The sequence below is a fragment of the Diadema antillarum genome, unplaced genomic scaffold, assembly GCF_040938485.1.
Source record: "Diadema antillarum isolate AM-2024a unplaced genomic scaffold, OU_Dant_1.0 seq00000183_RagTag, whole genome shotgun sequence".
In the NCBI taxonomy this organism is placed as follows: Eukaryota; Metazoa; Echinodermata; class Echinoidea; order Diadematoida; family Diadematidae; genus Diadema; species Diadema antillarum.
The window spans coordinates 1,211,385-1,232,754 of record NW_027271250.1 but is presented as its reverse complement, the minus strand read 5'-3'; the positions used below and the strand labels follow the sequence as shown (position 1 = coordinate 1,232,754).

General features: G+C 38.6%; 1 protein-coding gene across 1 annotated transcript; it reads left to right on the top strand.

Moving 5' to 3' along the window:
• The first annotated feature begins 1,783 nt into the window (after nt 1–1,783).
• On the top strand, nt 1,784–12,921 carry LOC139728573 (lysosomal membrane ascorbate-dependent ferrireductase CYB561A3-like). Its single transcript, XM_071639510.1, has 5 exons — nt 1,784–1,828; nt 7,886–8,181; nt 9,663–9,871; nt 11,402–11,538; nt 12,741–12,921. Exons 2-5 carry the CDS (start codon nt 7,965–7,967, stop codon nt 12,919–12,921), a joined length of 744 nt encoding a protein of 247 aa, XP_071495611.1. The 5' UTR covers nt 1,784–1,828; nt 7,886–7,964.
• Nucleotides 12,922–21,370: the final 8,449 nt, after the last annotated feature.

The following is a 21,370-nucleotide window of genomic DNA, read 5'->3' as shown; positions in this document are numbered from 1 at the left end:
CATATAGGGTTCCGTAAGCGGTACTGCCTAGTTGCAACATAATTATGACGCACCTTGCTTTTTTACGTATCAAAATCCCCCGAAAATGTATATATTTCTGATTTCTTTTCTTTAAAAACAAAAAAAAAACTTCAATAGCACCTCTGATTAAAATAAAACATTCATCTTGGAGCTCTCGTGAGCGTGAGCGTCAACCCGGCCTTCCTTTTCGCTTTTCTTTTCTTTCTTCGTTTTACATTCGAAATGAAGATTTGTTTTGAATGATATGGATTTTCATTTGTCTCTCTTCTGTAAGACAACTTCTGAAATATCTATTCTGTATTTAGAAAGAAAGCCATTGTTCCATTAGCTGGCTAACAGATTTCTAGCGACGAATGTTTCAACATTGGACATCGTATGACATAGCCTTTTGTTAAGCATCCTCGACTTGTGATTGACGTCAGTAAGTTTGGCCTTCTGTCAACTCGGCCGATTTTTTAATGTCAACTCGGCCGATTTTACAAGCATTAAAATTATTTCGTCAACATCAACAACAATGTTGCTGTTATTTTAAAGAAAGGAAGAAGAGAGAGAGAATAGATATGGGGCCCTATACAAATAATTTGCCTCAGACAGCACATAACATAAAAACAAACATTATAAATCTTAGAGAGATATTAAAACAAGAATACTAAATATACCAAATCTCCACGAGGGAGCTCATATTGTCTCAACAAAGGAGCTCATTAAGTCTCCACGAGGGAGCTCATATGATATTGATGAATACGGATACCTCTTCTTCTTTCTGTCGAACAACAACAACAACAACATAATACGTATGTATCCACTATAGCGTTGCTATGCTTTTGTCTGATGTTCTATTTTTTATGGTAAAGTAAGGCTTAAATTATCTTTAGGGCCTATTTGGATTGTCAGTGTTACACGAAATCATCCCTTCTGCCAGCAGTGTAACATTATTGCACGGATGAAAGTTCAAAACAATATAAAGTTTGCGGACCTGGTTGGCAAAGAAAAAAAAACGATGCTGGAACCACCCACCACTCCTAATTTATCACAGCGTTATTTGTACCTGCACGTCGGATCAAATCCATGATCTTGGCCTATTTCATGATACAGAATTATATTGTCTGATGTCAGGAAATGCAAACAAAAATGCTTGTATATGAGATATTTATAACGTTCGTTCAAACGGGGAGGTGAGTCACCTCCCTAGTTCAAAACTATGATTTGATTAGTGCATGTGACCGTGAGAGGACACGTGGTTTACACATTACACACTGTATAGGTATAAAACATGGGGGAGGGGGCGCACACACGCACACATATATAGACTCTTGGCTGCAAAAAGTCGCAATTGCTTTTGAACAAGTATAAGGTAAAAAGTGGATTCGTTACCTGAATATGCATAAATTCACACAGGCAACCGACAACGTAAGCCAATAATATCCAATATACACACTTCCACGGTCTTACCACCGAGGTCGGTAGACCTTCAATGGCTCTTGATGAGATTATGATATACATTGTTTTGACTTCTTTTGTTTTTATGCTGCCAATATCCAACATTATGAGCCATCATTACGTCTTCTCATAAAGTTCCATGCAGTTTTCAGTAGCGAACCTGCGCACATGAAATACTATAAGGAGGGCCACCGTTACACCTACATTCTTGACAAGTCTAAAGTTCACCCGCAGTTCGTATTAGTGGATACGATCATGTACAATTATCACGATCACAGATTGAAGTCAATCAAGCGAATACGCGGTTCAGTGTTTGGGGTGCCACCAGCTTGAGACGGTGCGTCCTCGCACATTCGGACATGGGCGGGTAAGTTTTTGTCCTTATTATTGTCGTCTGCTGGAATGAAATGCATTTTATCCATCAAAAATATGGTTCATAATCATCATTCTGTGAAGTGAGGTTTACGCGAAGAGTTTTAATCCAGATTTTAATCTGGAGAAGATTCGTGATTCGTATATATCTAGAACTAAATGTGTACCGGGTACTCAATGGGGGATAAGGAGAGATACAAGGAGGGCATTTAATGATGCTGTATATTTGTGTAGACTAAAATACGCAGCCGCGGTCGAAATGATGTGAAAATGACCTGGATGAGGAGGCTGAAAGGCGTTGGAGAATGATGACGATATGAAGCAACGCGGGTACGAAAGATGATAGCATTAATTAGGCCTCAGTCATGTCAGTGATGAATGTTGCCATCTTCGTATGTGGAATGTGGCTTTGAAAAATATTAAGTTCTTTCTCGTACGAACTCTCCTTCTGTATTCCATCCCACTACTGTATATCCAAGCAAACAAACGTATAATTCTACCTGTATAATTATTTCAACACATGCCTGGTATCAAGAATGCTAGATTTGTAAGTTTTCAGCGATGTCCTTTTTGCAGTCAATCGTATTTTCTCAAGCTTATTTGTTTTTCCTCAAGAGTGGTAGTTGTAGCCCAGCGATAGGTATAGTCTTGAATCGCATGACATATCGTTGTTATTACACTGCTTGATGTATATCTACGATTGCGCTAATTACTCTGGTACAATGAATGGACATCTCAAAGGTCACCAGATCAATTATGTGTGGTCATCTCGCTGCTAGGCTTTAAAGGGACTGTACAGTTCTGGTCGAGGTGAGGATTTAGCTTTTAACGTTTTGCGAGATATTCAGAAACCACTCTATGAGATGTCAAAGAGCATGCAATTCTAAGGGGTATCAAAAGTTTATTTGATGAAAATCGGTTTTGAAATGGCTGAGATATCCACAAACAAGGTGAAACAAAGAGATCCAGGCCTGGCCTGTCGCCTTTCATTATCATTACTTTTTTGATATCTCGGCCATTTGAAAACCGATTTTCATCAAATAAACGTTGAATCCTTCTTAAAATTAGATGCTCTATCATATTTCATAAGAGGTTTCTCATTATCTCACTTAGGAATGTTCAAAACATGAATCCCCATCTAAACCAGTACTGTACAGTCCCTCTAATGGCAAAGAAATTTTGTTGTTGGATAATCTCAATTACTGAGGCATTTCAAATATCTGTTTTACCCTCGTCACATTCAGAATATCGTTCCCGGAAGGAAACACACGGTGTTTTAAAACAACTGTTCTTGATTCGTCGATCTGGCGCTGTCAGACCAAAATGGTCTATCTTCTCTTAATTTTGTCTTCTTCTTTTCTGTTCCGGGTGACATTTTGCAGAGGGTATATTAGGCGTTAATGGGGCGTGAGTTTTGCTATAAAGAAAGTTCGTTAAGGAGGGGGGGGGGGTTTCATCCCTATATAGATCAAGCAACACGCCATCAGCACGTGCTACATTGTCAACGAAGTAGGCCTACAGTGTTCGGAGGATTATTTACTCAATGATACTGCGATTTCTATTCAATGGGTTCAATGAATCCTATATGACGGGCAAAGTTCAAGTCGAGGGAAGTTCATAATCTATGCAGAACAATATGAAATTTGATTAAGCATGTTAATAAGATATTTGAAAACATTCCAACTAACTGATGATAATCACAACAATTAAAAAAACACACACCAAAAGAAACAGCTAAATGTCTGTTCACGTAACGAAGGGCCTATATTCCAATGATATACTTAGTAGGCCTAAATTCAATGTTTCATGAAAAGTTCAAGCGTCTCTTCCACCGTTTCCACTATGTTATTAAACTCAAAGTAACGTGCTAAAGGACCGCATTAAGGCATTGGTCACATAGTAGATTAATAGTTATTGCATACACGTCGCTCTCTCATTCAAAGAAAATCACTATTTGGCACAAATTTACATACTGTGTTATGCTAGAATCTTGATAAGGACAAAATGTAAGACTTTTGCTCATGCCGCAAAGGTTAAAAAATCAGTAAAACGCTCACTAATGAAAACAATAATTACACACTTTTATTCATCTTATACATAAACGATCTTAAAAAATCATCGCAAATTGTATAATTCATTTGTTTTGCCAATGACACAAGCTTGTTTTTTCACATCGAGACCCTAATACATTAATTAATATGATGAATACTGAGCTCAGGACTGTGCAATCCTGGATTTATGCAAACAAATTATCCTTGAACGTAGCAAAAATTCAACATGGTATTTAGTAATTCTTTGAATGTTGTCCCACATGAAAATCATAATAAATTATATTATGTTTAAAGCAGGTTAATAAAATAAAATCTTGTCCAGAAATATCGGAATAGAGTGTATATTCTTCTTTAATATCTCCACACTTTGATTATGGAATTCTGGCGTGGGGAAATGCAATTCTCTCATTATTAGATTCCCTTCTCCGTATTCAAAAGCGTGCAATAAGAATCATAAACCACGCCGGATATTTTTCTCATACCAACTGCTTTTTTCATCAAAAAAAGAATTCTGAAAATTCCAGACCTATTTTATCATAATCTCGAAATTTTCATGTATAAACTAACAACTAATGAATTACCATCTATCTTTATCCACATGTTCAAAAGGAATCGCTCTATTCACTGTTACCCCACTCGCCAGAGTGACGCCTATCACCTTCCCCGTACTTGCACTATTTTTGCAAAGAAAGCAATTATGAATATTATTTACTGGACCCAGATATTGGAATGACCTCCCTCGAGATATTACTTCTTCCTTATCTTTATTCACCTTCAAACGCAAATTGAAACAGCTATTACTTAGTGGACACACACTACCAAGTTTTTAGCAACTTTTTTTTTTATATACTCCAAGTCTTTTGTCTTTGTCCACAGCACCAAGATATCTAACGGTACCGATAGATCAAATATATAGCATTCTTTTTCAAACACGGCGAGATCCGCATACAGTCTGGTTTGAGCGATATCCATGACCGGGGATGTGGTTCATTAGTTTATTCTTTATATCGATTTTTGTACTAGTATAACTTTAGTTGGTCAAGACACACATATCCGTTCTCCGTATGATTCATATGCCTATGAATTCGGGAACCTACCGTTTTACAAGCGTTGTAGCTTTTATGTAGGCCCCACCATATTTCTGATATTTTTTGTGACATCTTTATATGATATGACCATGATTATACATTGTCAGTGTGGTTTCTTTTTTCTTCTTCTTCAATCAAATGACATGATTGTATATATTTTGTATTCTTGTTTTAGTTTCAATCATTTTTGTAATCTCATCATTGAGAAAGTGGAAATACGAAATAAATTTAAACTGAACCGTCATATTTGCTTAATATCACAGAAACATGCAAGTTATGCTGAGTCGAGGGGAAGGTGCATTCCGATGTCTTTTGTTTAACATATCAGTACTATAGCAATGATTGGCAGATGAGTTCATCTGAGGAATATTGGTTTGGAAGGGTTTTTATGTGGGCGTTCCAAAGTATCTGAAGAAAAATAGAAGAAAAAAAATCGTTAAAAATATATGGAATGTTCCTAGATATTTGTTTCATCGCAAAAAGTGATGTTGAGGGTATCATAGATCAACACAAATCAACATGTATTTGCACTTCAGGGGACCCAACTCTATTTGCAATTTCATGAAATATTATTCATGTTTTATATCTTTGAATGGGCAGTTAAATATCCTCATACGTTATTGTGAAGGTGGCATAAAGAGGACATTGAGAACAAAAGGGTCCCCTGGAAGATGCCAAGGACGGGAATAAGCATGGAATTAACCTGGTTCATCGTCAGGGCGCTTATTACGATACCAGACAATAAGACAGCACCTTTGAAACCATTCGTATACCGTATATTACACTTGTGATCCAATCCGGCCCCTCATCTTCCTACCATTTTACTTTATTTGGATAATGTGAACCAATCACTCTCTTCGTGCAATTTTGCTTCATGTGGGTAAAAATCACGTCACGGTACCGTATAGTAATTTATGTGATACCAAGGATTTCCATATCCATTTCCATCTCATGATCAGATTTAGCGAATTTGTCGAGATTTGGGTTATAGGGCGAATCAAATGAAACCCAAACCGAAAGAGAAATGTGGAATGAGTGAAAGCAGCAACATTAGTAAAACACCATCAGTGAAAGTTTGAGGAAAATCGGACAATCGATGCAAGAGTTACGAATTTTTAAGTTTTGGTGTTGGAACTACTGGATGAGAAGACTACTAGAGGACTATGGCGTCATGTTTGGACAACAATATAAAGAAAGTATAAAGTGAATTCCACAAAATCCATCAACTTGATACTGACATAATATAGGTTTTTCCGGTCAATTTCATATTTTTGTCATTCAAGTTACTATTCCGAGCTTTCGATTTCATGCATTCCACGCTCGCAGCACTTAATCAGCAATCAAATTCAAAATCCGGTCATTCGAATTCACTATACCCGAGCATTCAAATTCACTGTCGGAGCATTCAAATTCACTATCGGAACATTCAAATTCACTATCGGAGCATTCACAATAAAGAGAGGAGCACGCATTTCATCAATGAGCATACAAATTCATGTCAAGCTGGCGACGGAATCTCGTCGGTCATTCAAATTCGTGAATAGACAACCACGTTCCAAATAACTGCATTCAATCTAAAAGAAGTCCTGAATTCAGTTAGTTTGGGGCCGTGTATGCATGTGTTTTTCATTTGGCTTTGAATATATTGGGATTTTTGATGATTATTTATTTTGCAGTAGAGGTCCACCTGTTTATTGAAAATTTTGAACTCGCGCTTAGCGAAAAGGAATATACAGGCACATATCCCTAGGATTGGACATAAAATGGAGGTCTCATGTGTGAGAGAGTCACAACACATGCACGTAAAAGATCGCACTTCATTTATTAATCGCAAAGAGCAGGCTTACATCCAACTTGGCCCCACATGGAAGACCAGCTATTGCAGCTGAATATGGGTTATCCAGCCATCTTCTTTGATGGAAAATGAAACAGAGAACAATGTAGAAAAGGTAAACAATCATGATTACACTATATGCAAGCCTTCATTGGTTGTGTTGGCCCTTTTTCCTTTCTTAACAAGGCTACTCCATTTCCTCGTTAAATTGATTGCACAAAATATATGGGAACTTGATCGCCTAAAAATGAAATTGAACGCTCCAAATAAGCTCATTGGGACTATCACAATGACTATCGCATGACTTTGAATGCACGAGTAGGAAAGTCGGTGCTCGCATTTTGAAATTGAATGCCCAATCGTGAATTTGATTTCACGAAAACGAAATAGGATGCCCATCAATGAAATTGATCGCTCGGATTCTGAATTTGAATGCCCGAATATTTTCGCGTTCGTGCGCTGTGTGAATTTGAATGCACATTCATAAATTTGAGTGACAAAAGTATGAAATGGACTGGGAAAACCTATAGTTAGGGGTAGCAATTATTACATGAAAGTGGTTAGTCAAGTGCTCTTTCATTATGCTAGAAAAGTAAACTTTTTTTTAAATTCCGTTTATATTTCTATATTGTTGTCCGAACATACGTCACAATCTCTAGTAGTCTAGTAGTCTCCTCATCCAGTGGTTCCTCCACCAAAACTTAAAGAATTCATAACTTTTGCACCGATTGTCCGATTTTCCCCAAACTTTCACTGATGTGTTCTTCTAATGTTGCTGCTTTCACTCAGTCCACATTTCTCTTCGAGTTTGGGTTTCTTTTAAGTCTTTTTTTTTTGACTGAGAGACTGTGAGATTCCAAAGGAAATATTATAATCCAGCAGGTAACCTGTGGGTGGTACCTATCATTATTATTTAATGAAGCTCTTTCTTTTTCTATCATTTTACACATAATCCACCAGTTTGTCTATCTGACTACCAATGAGTGTATGCGTCCATTAACCGCTAGATATATCCAACCAGCATTACCATTTGTAATACTCGACATAGTAATGTTTGTCATCACCTACATTTTTCCCAGTTTCTCTTAAAGTAGTCAGGATTTAAGAGGAAAAGAGAGGTACCATTGAAGGCACAACCCGTAACTCACCCTCGTCGCGATGGACGCACCGGCACCATCATTCGTGGACGCGGTATCGAGGCGGTTGTTGCTGCTCCTGGTGATCGCTGCCGAGATCTTCGGTCTGCTTGCCCTGATCTTGACGTCGCTATGGGCGGGATACTACTCGACACCCGGCTTCCAGTGGACGTCGACTGGTATGATGAACCTCCACCCCTTCGTCATGACCCTCGGGATGGTCTTTGTCTTCGGTAACGGTGAGAAGCAGCAAAATGAAATAATTATGCAAAATAATAAATCTGGCAAATATACAGTCAAACCTGTCTATAGCGGCCACGAAAGAGAGACGGAAAAAGTGGCCGCTATAACAGGTGGCCCTAGAGACAGTGTCTTTACATGGCTTTTCTCTCAGGGAGGGAGATTTTCTTTTCTTTCAGTGGCCGTATAAAATAGGTGGCCACTGAGGCAAATTTGATTGTACATCGCATGAAGGATTGTAATGGCCAGTATAATGTTGTAAGTATGGCATTACATAATACTACGGCCAAAATTATCAATGAAAACCCTCATTCAGTGAATATACCAGTAAATGTAGGGGAACCCGCGGGGGCAGAGAATAACACTGGGCAAAGTGAAACACCCCCACTAAACCTATGGATATTCAGTCTTATCTAAAGCTTATGCACGAATGACCCTCTAAGGAGGCTGCATCTTTTGATGTTAGAGCCGTGCAGATAAGTCATTGTATGTGCGCTTTTAGGGAAAATGTCTGTTTTTCATACCTCAAAACCAATAATTGATAATCATATATTTCATGTCAAAATTATCATGCTTATCTGAAATATCTCGAAAACAGTGGTAACGATGCATGGGTCTAAGCTGCCATAAATCGTGGTATCAGGGCTAGCAAATATTGACCGACATCACAGTGATGTATGTCGGGAAAATTACATGGTTGGAGCAAAGTGGATTACGCATGGTGGATCATGTTAACTAATGGGCTTATGGGTAAAATGAAGTTTGGTACGTTTCCACCCTCGACACCGTGCAGCAGGGCCGCACGCCGCATGCCTTGCTGCAGCTATGTTCTCCTACAGTTGCTACAATGAATTGCTGGCAGAATCTGATCTCAACTTCGTGCTTACACGTCATCAATCACTATTCTGGGATTGGTCACGTGACATAACAGTTCACGAAAATTGCATAATTCCTCGAATTATCATTACAAATTGTGTTTTCAAGTACAGTTTTAGAAAACGCTTAAATTTATCTAATGGAAATTTACCACCCATAAAAAAAGGTCATTTATGTAGGGCCTACAGATACTCTTGAATGTCAAAACTGTGTAAATAGGTCTTTACATAGAAGATTATAACCTCTAGAAGAAGTGTTTCACTTTTCCACTTTGCCCCAGTGGTTTGGGGCAAAATGGAATTTTCATACTTTTTTAAGGTCACAGTAATTGATAAAACTGATAATTTGAAAACAAAATTTTACTGCCATTTGTTAGCGGCAGTACCAAGGTAATATAAACCAAAAATCTCATGCTTCACTCTGCTTTGGATTCCCGTTTTGGCTGGACAGAAATTTTTGGTCCACTTTGCCCCGGGTTCCCCTGTATTATAAAACTATATGACTCAATCAGCTGACTGAGAGCGCATGTACGGAGTATATTCTTCAAAGTTTTGTTGCAGATTGATACATTCTCAATACTGCTCCATCCTGTCCTCACGTATAGCGCTCATCACATACCGCGTTCTCAGCCGACTCTCCGTCCAGCGAAAAGTCATCAAGGCACTCCATGGGGCCCTGATGCTCGCAGTGGCCGTCTGCACGGGACTGGGCATCTATTTTGCCGTGGCGCATGCGCACTCGACAGGTTACAGCGGCTTCAACAGTTTTCATGGAATGATTGGGCTTTCAACAATAGCCCTGTTCGGTCTGCAGGTAAATATTTTTGTTCCTTTTCTTCTTCATTTTAATGTATTTTTTCTTCCACTCCTCTTCTTGTTCTTTTATCAATTGATCTCCTACGCCCTCTTTTCAGAACTTTCTCATTCTATATGAAAATTAAAAAATCTACACAATTTCGCTCACGACAAGGCAATCGAAGATGGAGCATTACAAAGAGCGTTGGCCCATGACCCGTACATTATGTCAACAGCCGGTGTTCACAGCCAAATTCCTTTATAAGCTGTTGATCAAAAATCAAAGTAAAATAAATTATGATCAATCCAACTTTAAAGTTTATCTCATGAAAGGGACAGAATTTGCCTATTCGTCTATCTCCTTCTTCCACTTTTCACCCTTTTGATTATTGTTGCCACTATTATTCTTTGTCTTCTTTCCTTCTCCTTGCCTTTTGCCTCCTTGCCTTGTCAATTCGTAATTCAAGGACAGAAATGAAGGCTGTACATTCTATTTCAATCTGAATTATTCTTTTCCGGAAGTAAGGGGAAGGGGAGGGGGGGGGGGGGGCATCGATATCCCACGAGCTCGAAACCAAGTAAAACAGGTCCATTAGCTAGCCATGAAGTAAATGGGGGCGCTGTGGCATAGTGGATAAGAATCCCGACTCCCACTCGAATGACCCAAGTTCGATTCCAGGCTAGTGCTTACGTCCTTGGACAAGATGTGTTTTTACCCGCCACGTCCCTCTCGACCAAGGTGTATAAATGGGTACCTGGCAACACTTTAGGGTAATGATAATGACAGGGCCCTCTGGTAGAGCAGTGGCAACACTGAAGAGGCTGCCCTGGATAAAGAAGACCTTATCATTAGTGAAACAGGCCCATCGGAGTTGTACACCAGGCAAATACTATAAGGCCCAGGAGGTCGACGCTATCAGCAGAAATACGTACTCTAAGCCCTAAGAAGCAATGCCGAGCTCATGAGCCTTTTTCCCTTGTGTTGAGCTCGTGAACCTTGTTTTCGTAGTGTCGAGCTAATGGGCCTTATTATTTTAACCAGTGTGTATAGCTCATGAACTGTATATAGGCCTATAGCTCGTCGGTCTATCTTAGCTGATGTCAAGCTCGAAGGCCATATTCACTTCGTGTTCAGGTCTTGGGCTGTATAACTCGTGGGTGTCGATGAGCTCGTGATGTGCACCTAGTTCTAGAGTATTCGTCGGAACCTTTAACCTATTGTAAAGATATTACGTAAGTTATAGTCTTAAGAAACAACTACTAAGTAGACCTATCATTCTAAACTGCCTCCTCTCTCCGTGTCATGTGTCGTTAAATATCGTGAAATTCCTCTTCTTTTATGTTAGACTGGTCTTTACTAAATTACGTTACCGTACCTGCAGAATATCTTGCTGAATGCACAAATATATAGCGTGCATGACATTGGCCAAAAGATGACTTTCGTGCAGAAAACGTGACGATTTTCGACATGGTTGTTGTACATTCAACATGTGTATTCAATTCAGTTCAATTATATGTCCTTTGTATGTCTTTTGTATGTCCTTTGTAGTTTATTTTTGCTGCCGCCATTTTTGTCTGCCCAATGTCGCCGCAGTGGATAAGGAAAGCGTACATGCGAACTCACGCTTTCTTTGGGACACTTGCCTTCACTCTAGCCGCCGCGACGTCATTCTCCGGTATGCAGTGGTGAGTTAGCTCTGACAGGGCAAGTAGTAGTAGTAGTAGTAGTAGTAGTAGCAGTAGTAGTAGTGGTGGTGGTAGTAGTAGTAGTAGTAGAAGAAGTAGAAGAAGAAAAGGAAGAAGGAGGAGAAGAAGAATAGAGAGAGAGAAAGATTTTATTGACTCTTCCGACCCCATTCCGGGGTATGAGAGTACAACAGATATATACAAGATATGGTCATTACATTAACAAAGAATACATGTTTGTGATATATTACAATGATGTATAGAAAATAGTCTATACCTACTAAACATATATATAATGATATACAAATTGGCAAGCAATGTTAACTAATCGTATGAACCATACGACCAAACAATCGTAACATACAACTACTATAGATCGAGTATCACTGGATGCTTAATTTTTCTACCAGTACGAGTTACAATATTTTCTTTCTTAACTAAAGTACACTCAACTTGTTCAGGCTTCTGCAAATTTGCAAAATATGACATGATCAGCCTCACAAATAATACTAATCTAATAGAATAGTAGATTGAAGCAATAGTAAAGGGAGAGGGCTGAGAGGAAGAAGGAGGAGGAGCTTGGGTGGACGAAAATGACGAAAAATGGCGACAAGATCCTGGCGAAGATGGAACTGAATAGAGAAAGAGGAGGCGCTATTCCAAAAGAGCAGATCTAGACTATTCATAGTCCTAAAACGTTAAATATGGAAAGGGCAAGGGCCTTTACAATGGAAATTCACGAATGCTGCTATACTTCTCCCTAAAAATCAAAACACAACAGCCACTGAAAAAAGCTGTCAAATTCATAAATAGCGACCTCATTCTCCAACTTTGTAGTGTAAGTTCTTTCTCACAATGAGAAGGTGATATAATGGATTTACCTCATTGAATCATTTCATTTCATTTTCATTTATGCTGCGCCAAGAAAACTGTGTATTTTGATTCTTTTTTTTTAACTCATTCCACGTAGCGCGAGTTCAGAGATCAATGTATACCCTTGTATTGTGTTTATTCTCATTTTAACCACCACAGATCTCTCTCTCTCTCTCTCTCTCTCTCTCTCTCTCTCTGTCTTCCACATTTTGTCTATTCCTCTATCCACCTCTCCTGTCATCCCTCTCTCTTTCCTTTTCCTCTTCCTTGTCCTTCTTTCTTTATTCTAATTTTTTGATTTCCTTCCTCACTTTCGTGTGCGATGACAGGAGCACGGATTTCGGCCTCCTGACCGGACCAGCAGCCGTCTACCTCTCGGCTGGATTCTTTATGGTCACCTTCGTGGTGACCGTCATCTACATCTTGTCCAGGGACCAATACCAGGCCATCCGGCCAGACCCAACCATCAACCAGAGCCTTATCAACAAGGACGTCGTTGGGGATGCCTAAAGAAGTTGGCCAGTCCTCAATGTCTGCCATAGTTCTCTTTTCTTGTCTGATGAAAGTCACCAAAGATAAACGTAATTGTTATCACTCCAGAATGATGTCCTTTACATTTTGAATGGTAACTGATTGTTGTCTGTTTATTATCGTTTATAAGTCAAAGAAACTTAAAGAATGTAGAAAAAAATCAAAAAGATACGTATACCTACTGATGCTTGTAAACAATGATCGAAATTTGGTAAAAAATTCAAGAAACACAGTTGATCTTTTTTCATCAGGAAGGAATATTTAGAATGGGTGTCATTAACTCTTAATAACTTATATGCAAATGGACGCAAACACTTCGGTCTCGTTTGACTCATGATCGTTAGTCCCCCTTTTTTTGTGGTAAGTTTGGGACTGGCATTCTTTACAGCGGTATATATTCCTTGCCATATTAAATTTGGTTGTATCAAGTCGGTAAATATTCGTTATTCCGAAGGTTCACTATTCCGAACATTGTGTTGTGTTACTCCGAAGGTTGGCTAATCCTACAATGAAAAGAAGGTACTTACTGAATTTAATAATAACAGCTAGATTGTTAGTGTTATTATTATTATTATCAACATTAATGTTATCATCACTCTGACTCTTATTATTATTACTGTCGCTATTGTGACTCTGCATCACCAAATCACGAAAGTCACACATTTTCGTTTTCCAGTGGGCCTGAAAAGAGCTATTTAGGTCAATATAGGGTGGTCTGGGAGTTTCAGTGTTTTCTGATATTCAGAAGTTTGTATGCGTAAAATGAATGTAATGAATGTCGTGCTTAACATGTTTTGTTGATCTAGATTTTCCATGTCTGTTCCAATTCTCCGATGGCCACCCACAAATCTGAAAGTATGTGAAAGTGTGCATAAATGCCATTTCAGGTACTTTGAAAACATTCAGCAGTAACTTTGATACTTCGTCGAATTCACGAAAATTACGTTATTAACATACCAAATCTTAAAGGTTAATTTAATAATCTCTGTAATAGTAGTTGCAAAGGAGTTCTGAATCGCGATTTTTCTCCAAGCACACACACAAGGTTGACTCGGCACACTTGAATTTACCCTTAGCTTAATCTCCTATATAAGGCAGTCCTACATGTATCACATTTCATTATTTGCCTTAATGAGTTAGGAGAATCACGTCACTATGTCATTTCAAACATGAAAGTCTCCTCTTTCGGATTTTGATCTTGACAAAAAAAGGTCTCATATATCTGGCAACTTATTTGTGTGAGTTTTGTGATGCAGAGTCCTGTCTCATGATATCAAATCATTACATATAGTTTGTTACTTTCCTTTCATGTTGATAGACTGTCAGCTCTGTTTATTTGTTTGCTTGTTTTCTATAATCACGTCCAGTTAATGTTTTCTGTTTGCTGTGTTTGTGAATCAGTGAAGTTGTGCAATAGTTCGTTTTGAGAAGGAACAACTAAATGCTCAAAGTATTGTACCATGTGCCTCATACAATATGACCAAGCTCAGTTATGCACAAGTTTATCAACAGCAACTACCCATTGTGCTCGGTAGTTCGTTTTAAGAAGGAACAACTATTGACGGGTATCAACATTTATTTTATAATATTGGATTTTGCTTTTATACCATGCCGTGCTTCAAATAGCTGAGAATCAATGCAAGTTCAAAGTTTGATACTACATAGTATTTGTTAGTACTAATGTAAGCGATCGTTTTGTGCACGTGACATGTGATAATACAGTACAGTACTCTCCGCGTAATCGGGTATCGCTTAAACGGGTACTCCGTTTAATTGGGTAGTAATGTCAGAATCAGTTCCAATGCACATTAAAATTATCTTATAATCGGGTTGCCTCTCCGCATAAATGGGTAGATAATTTTATTCTTATCTCGTTTCTACCCACATTATCATCGCATATAACACTTTAAGAAATCACGAATGTCAAATTTTCCACGGCTAATCGCATTCTCTGCTTAATTTGCAAAGCAGACCGATCATTTGGGGAGTGATTAAACATGAAAGCACGTGTACACGTACCGACTTGTCACACGTAAACGAACATTACACATGTAGCTGGCACTCACAATTGCATAGACAGACAGGTGTTTAGTGCAGTGTACAATGCATGTACATGTACATACACATTGTGTGTGTCCATTGTGAATGAGCCGGGTTCTTCTGTTAATCGGGTACTCCCCTTAATCGGGTAAGAAACGCTCTGCCCGAGCCTACCCGATTATGCGGAGAGTACTGTACTACTTTTTTCTTCTCTTGATATTGATGAGTAACTTCGTTCTCTTGCACTTTTTTTTTTATACAAAGCGTGTTGTGAAGAAGGCATACAAACAATACGATACTCTATTGGGAATCTGCAATTGATATAGCAGATATATTTTGTTATAGAGACATAATTTTAATGAGTGTAATAAACATTGTTGTGGACTTGTGCAATAGTTCGTTCTGAGAGGGAACAATTATTGGCGATTATCAATCAATATAGGCTTAAATGCTGCAAGATATGTAATATCTTATTGGAATTCTATCTACCATCAACAAGATGTTAGGGCAAATGTAAACTTTCAGGTAAATGTACTCAAGTACTAATGGAGTGTAGTTTTCATGACTATCAATAAGAAAATCTCCACACGATTCTGCCCATTTGTGCATCTAATGTCGTTATTTACCATTGGAATCAAGTTTATAACGTATAAGTGAGAAGTGTTTCAACAGCCATGTATTTTCATGTATTCGACCATACATTTGCTTAAAAGTTCGTCTTCAAAAAGAATAACTACGGTTCACTGTTACTTGCAGCCATGCATTATTTTCTATGACACAGGAAAGTAACAGTTTATTATTGTATTCCCATACACAATATTTGCCTTTATCATATGACGTGAACTGCACTGATTTCTTATAACTATGAATATGTAAACTGTTGTACTGCAATTATATTCTTGTTGGAAATGAAATAAATGAAATGAAATTATGAGATATCTGATTTGGTGAGCAGAAGCGGCATCTACCTTAACGAATCCTAAACCATTAGTATAATAATAATAGTGGCTACTTGTATAGCGCACAGGTCCATTTTCAGTGCTCATGGCGTTTCAAAAATGAAAAGATAAATATACATGCATATATACATGTTCAAACATGTCAACAAAGAAGAAAATGGCAAACAACAAACAAATATATACCAAATAAAGAATACAACAGATATCAATTAGAAATACAATATTGTTAATGACATACAGCAATTACAGTCCTCAGTGTGAGAGGAACAGATAAGTTTTAAGTTTGGATTTGAATGACTCTGTAGATGACAGTTCCCTTAACTGAATAGGGAACTGATTCCACAATTTGGTCCCATAACGGAGAAAGCACGATCACCCCATCCATGTTTTACTCTGGGTGTTTGGAGTAACAATGTATCTGATGATGAACGTAGCCTTCGTGTCGGATTGTATTTTTGAAGAGAATTACATGTACTTATGTATACGGGGGAAAAAGAATGAACTGCATGATGTACTAATAACAGAATCTTGAAAATAATCCCTTTTTTTCTACAGGTAACCAATGTAAGGAACGGAGAACTGGTGATTGGAATCAAACTTATAGTAAAAGTTAACAATCGGGCAGCAGAATATTCCAACCGTTGAAGTTTTGTGACATCTTTTTTCGGAAGATTACACAACAATGAATTCGAAAAATCCAACCGAGAAGAAATCAAAGCATGAATAAGTATCTCAGCTGCAGATTTAGACAAATATTTCCTTTTGAAACTTAGATTACGAAGCTGATATCGAACATTCCGCTGAATTTGTGTTACATGACTTCGAAATGACATTTCCTGATCAAACATGACACCTAAATTACGGGCTGTTTTCGACGGAGTAATGCAAGTGCTACCGATGTTGACATGACATGATTGATTATCAACTTTTCTTAACACATGCTTTGAGCCCAATAACAAAAACTCAGATTTATCATCATTTAGTTTAAGGCCATTGGATGTAAGCCAGATTTTCAGGTCTTACAAACATGCTTCGAGTTTTGCAATGGCGGATGGCAATGAAGACACAGTGGGTTTAAAAGACAAATAAAGTTGTATATCATCCGCATAACAATGATAACCAATACGATGCTTGCGAAATACTTTACTAGTTGGTTGCATATACAGAGAAAAAAGCAGCGGGCCTCCAACAGAACCCTGAGGTACACCAATCTTCGTCATAGTTTTACAAGAGGTAGAATCACCAATTCTGACATAATGAGATCGTTCACATAAGTAGGATATAAACCAATCAAGGACAGTTCCTTTGATGCCCAAATATCTCACTCTTTGAATCAGAATAGCATGATCGACTGCGTCAAAAGCTGAGCTCATATCAAGCATGATAAGAGCAGTGATGTTACCACTATCTAATTCTCTGAACACAATATCTGTTAAGTTGACTAACAGTGTTTCTACACTATGACCAGGCTTGTACGCAGATTGAAATGAATCAAACAATTCATTATCTTGCAGATATGTACATCTTGCAGATATACACTTTAATGTTTGACATTATCGAGATGCTATTACATTCTCCGCAAGTCCTTTGAATGACAATCATACAAGCCGCAACAGAGATGTAGAGCTAAACAATGATGATCAATGAACTTTAGAAATGTAACCGCAGACTGCGAAGACAGATAAGACGAGCTAGCAATCGTGACAAACCAGCCGTGTTCACAAGAACTAATACAAAATCAATGGTAAAGAATCTAATTAATTTCAGCTGGTACAATATCAGTTGATTAATGAGGGTAAAAACGAGTTCGTGAGGTGTGTGCTCCAAAGGTAGACCTCTCGATATAGTTTTCCAGTGCAACCCCATGCCACGCCATTATCAAATTGGCTTTCACAAATAAACTAGGCCTAAACTAAAATGGTGTAGGCTACATTAAAGCACTCAAATCCGAAATTTATGGAATTTTATTGTTTCGCATCGTTAACCATGGTTCTAAGAAGCAGTGATAGGTTAGGCGCAACTAACATGATAGACACGTGAAAATAAGAGGATGTGACGAAGTCGTCACTTCACACTTCTGCATTGATGTGGGACTACACGGTTATTGTATACACTCTTCCGTAACTTTGCATGTCAGTGGTATGATATTGTGCAGTACAGTGGACTCCCATTATAACAAAGTCCTCGGAACCGGCATTTTTTTCTAACATTGTATAGAAATTTCGGGATAACCGAAATAACCGGAAAAAACCCCAATAAAAAACAAAAAGCCTGTAATGTTGCTTCCCGAATTTTTATTTCGTTGTAAGCAGAATTTCGTAATAACCGTGTTCGTTATAACGGGAGTTCACTGTATTAAGACAGGGAGGTGAGAGGAAACCTAACCCTTTCCTCTCACCTCCCTGATTAAGACTAGGTCTACAACCCTTTTAATGATGCCGTGGATTGCCAAATTATTACATGCAGGTCTAGAACGATTTGATGCTATTATTATGTATCGTTTTCGTAATTGAGTTCCTTTAGAATGCAAGGACACTAATTAGTAAAGACTTGTGTACAAAGTGAATGGGAAACGTTGGACGCACTATTACCACTCTGACTATGATACAGTTACCCGTGCTACATGCTACCAGAGGTACTGTTTCGTCATGAAACTCAGTGGTATACAAGTTAACAACCTTCCTTTTCTGAGCGATTTTAGAACTTTGAATTTTGCTCACCTGATCACAGCATTGCGCATACATCATTACACATAAATGGGGAATGCATGAAAATTCACTAGATATTTCGATAACATAGATAGAAAAATAGATAGATAGATTATAAGAGAGGGAGAGAGAGGGAGAGGGAGGGAGAGAGCTAGGGAGTTAAATCGGCGCACCTAAAACAGATAAAGAAAATTGGGAATTCAAAAACACTACTATAAACTACAAGTGTCACTTTTTATTAGGTTTCTTCATATTATCATTATCATTTTTATTATCATTATCATAGTACGGTTCTGTCTGATTTCTTCCGTTCAAGTTTCCCCCTCAAAGCCACAGAGGTTCTTTTTGATAATGCTCGTCCAAGTCTATATTAGATGGCAAGATTAGCACACACCAAGCCTAAATCGTTTGTCGACCGAGAGAGAGGATTTTCATACAGTGACAGTTGGGCCTATAGCATGCTTTTGAACCGGTTTAGCATAACGTACGACTAGCGACAAAAGAAAAGTACCCTGTGAATTTCACAAAGTTTACTTTGGGGGAAGGGGAACTGTTGACCGAGAGTTTTTAAACTGCAATAATACGCGTGCGCATTTTGTCCCTCAGCTCCGTGCGCTCGTATATTCACTTCCCTTCTAATACTCAATGCTCTCGGAGATTCGCTGCTGCTATAGGTGACAAATAGATCGCAGTACTACATGTTACGCAATTCTTCCGAAGCAGATGATCTGCCATAATTGGCATAAAGGTATGACTCTATATGATCATTCTCCTAGACTTCATCACCGAAGTGCTCTTTACATAATTGTGAACTATTGTGGGAACGTTACCCTTATCTTGGATGAACTTTGAAATTTGGAGTGCTCCGGGGTTAGTGAAACCCCAGTCGCAAAAGCGAGGACATTATTGCACGTTCTCTGGTGACTAGAAACACTAGTTTCGTCACGTAAACTCCGCCGGGATCGCGGTCGGAAAAGTTGACAGGATCACGAAAGGTCGCCGGTTAACTTTTTGCGATAAATCGCGCTGATACAGGCAGACCTATACTTGCCGAGAAACAGTGTCGGGAACAAAGCGAACTCTATACACCCAGCATGTATTGTCACTATGCGTCACTGGCTTATATACCCTGAGTGTGAAACGGTTTTCAAGGGATTTAACCTGACTATTGGTCGTCTTGCCGTGTAGTATAGTTCCATTGCATTAATCCTGTAGCTGATAACGCGACAGAATTTCACTGACTGCCCCACTACACTTCCTGTGAAACCGCCCTTTCAAACTCCTCTCGACCACAACAAAGGGGTGCGTGTTCTCTCTCTCACACGGCCTGTAAAACTCCTATACAGAGGGTAAGTGTTGATACACAAAGTACTGTACTCTCATCCGACTCGTTATTGTGATGTCGTACTGAGCTGTTGGATTAACTTCTTTAGTTTAGTCCAACGCTAATTGTAGATATTGATTAAACTCCCCATGCTCACAGTACCGATGAAGCTTTTCATCTTGACTTTAATATGACTTCGGTTTGTGAATTAGTCTGGTGAGTGTAGGCCTAACTTAGTCATGACCAAGTGTACCGTAGTACATCAGTCATCAGTGGAATTTTAATTATTACTCTTCAACTATACTTGAATGATGATTTTATCATCTAACTGCACAACAAGAGCAGTATAATTTGTGCATTGCTTTAAGCGGTTCGGCCATTTTATGAAGAATCAGTGTGTTTGTTAGGGATCAATAAGTGACAATGATTTGTTGTGAAATGTGTATTGTATTTAATGCTGCAGTGAAATGTACTTGATTTCTTGCGTACGATTTGTTATATAGCCTCAAATTGTCCTTCAAGACATGCTAATCATTGCGTTATGGTATGATTTTGCAGAAAGGTCTTACGAGTAATATACATAAACACAAAATAACATGGTCATCGGCATGACCTATAGTATAGGATGGTAAAAGTACGGAACACCAAAGCGAATGAACGTTCTACTTATAACATTCTGATTTTCCCGATTCTGTGATACTAACACGGAAGGGTTTTTTTTTTGACAAGTTAAGACGTTTTTGTTTCTACCCATTCATCTGGAATTTATCTTCAATTTACATATAGGCCTTTGGCTGTATCGTCACATGCATTTCCTGAGTACTGCTGAGACAAGAGGCATCATGACGTGTTATTCAAGTCACAGTGCGATAAAAATGGGTCATGAACGAGAGGTGTAGGTTTCGACGAAATCATTTTAGGGGATATTGAACTCGCGCAACTGTCATTTTGTTTTATGAGGGCGCCGGGTTTGGAGGGGGAGGGGTTACGGGAGGGCTAAGGGAACATGAGGGGGATGTTTAGAAAGGGACTTGGCAACACGAGCAGGTAGTATGCACCTGGCTACCGTCCATTTCCTGTTGACTGTTGTGATGACATCACAATGATATGAGACGTCATGTGTCGAGACAATAAAAACACATCATGCATAATGTATCATTGCACTTTCCTTTGCGATAGCGGGTATCGCGTAATAGTGTTTAAAGGGTGCTAACTTTGTTGCATCGCTGATCGGGGGGGGGGGGTGTTTCATCAACGTTTGTCAGCGCAAAAAGTTGTCATCGCTGACAATCACCACAGTAACAGTCAGTGACCAGAGCATCTCAGCCAATCAAAACCAAGGATTTTGCTGAAATTGTCAGCGCTGACACTTGTCAGCGCTGACAAACGTTGATGAA

Bases quoted from the DNA above. Each gene is read 5' to 3' on its own strand.
- LOC139728573 (XM_071639510.1), top strand. From the start codon at position 7,965: ATGGACGCACCGGCACCATCATTCGTGGACGCGGTATCGAGGCGGTTG. The intron at 8,182-9,662 runs GTGAGAAGCAGC...CCTCACGTATAG, and splicing joins GGTCTTTGTCTTCGGTAACG to CGCTCATCACATACCGCGTT. The intron at 11,539-12,740 runs GTGAGTTAGCTC...GTGCGATGACAG, and splicing joins TCATTCTCCGGTATGCAGTG to GAGCACGGATTTCGGCCTCC.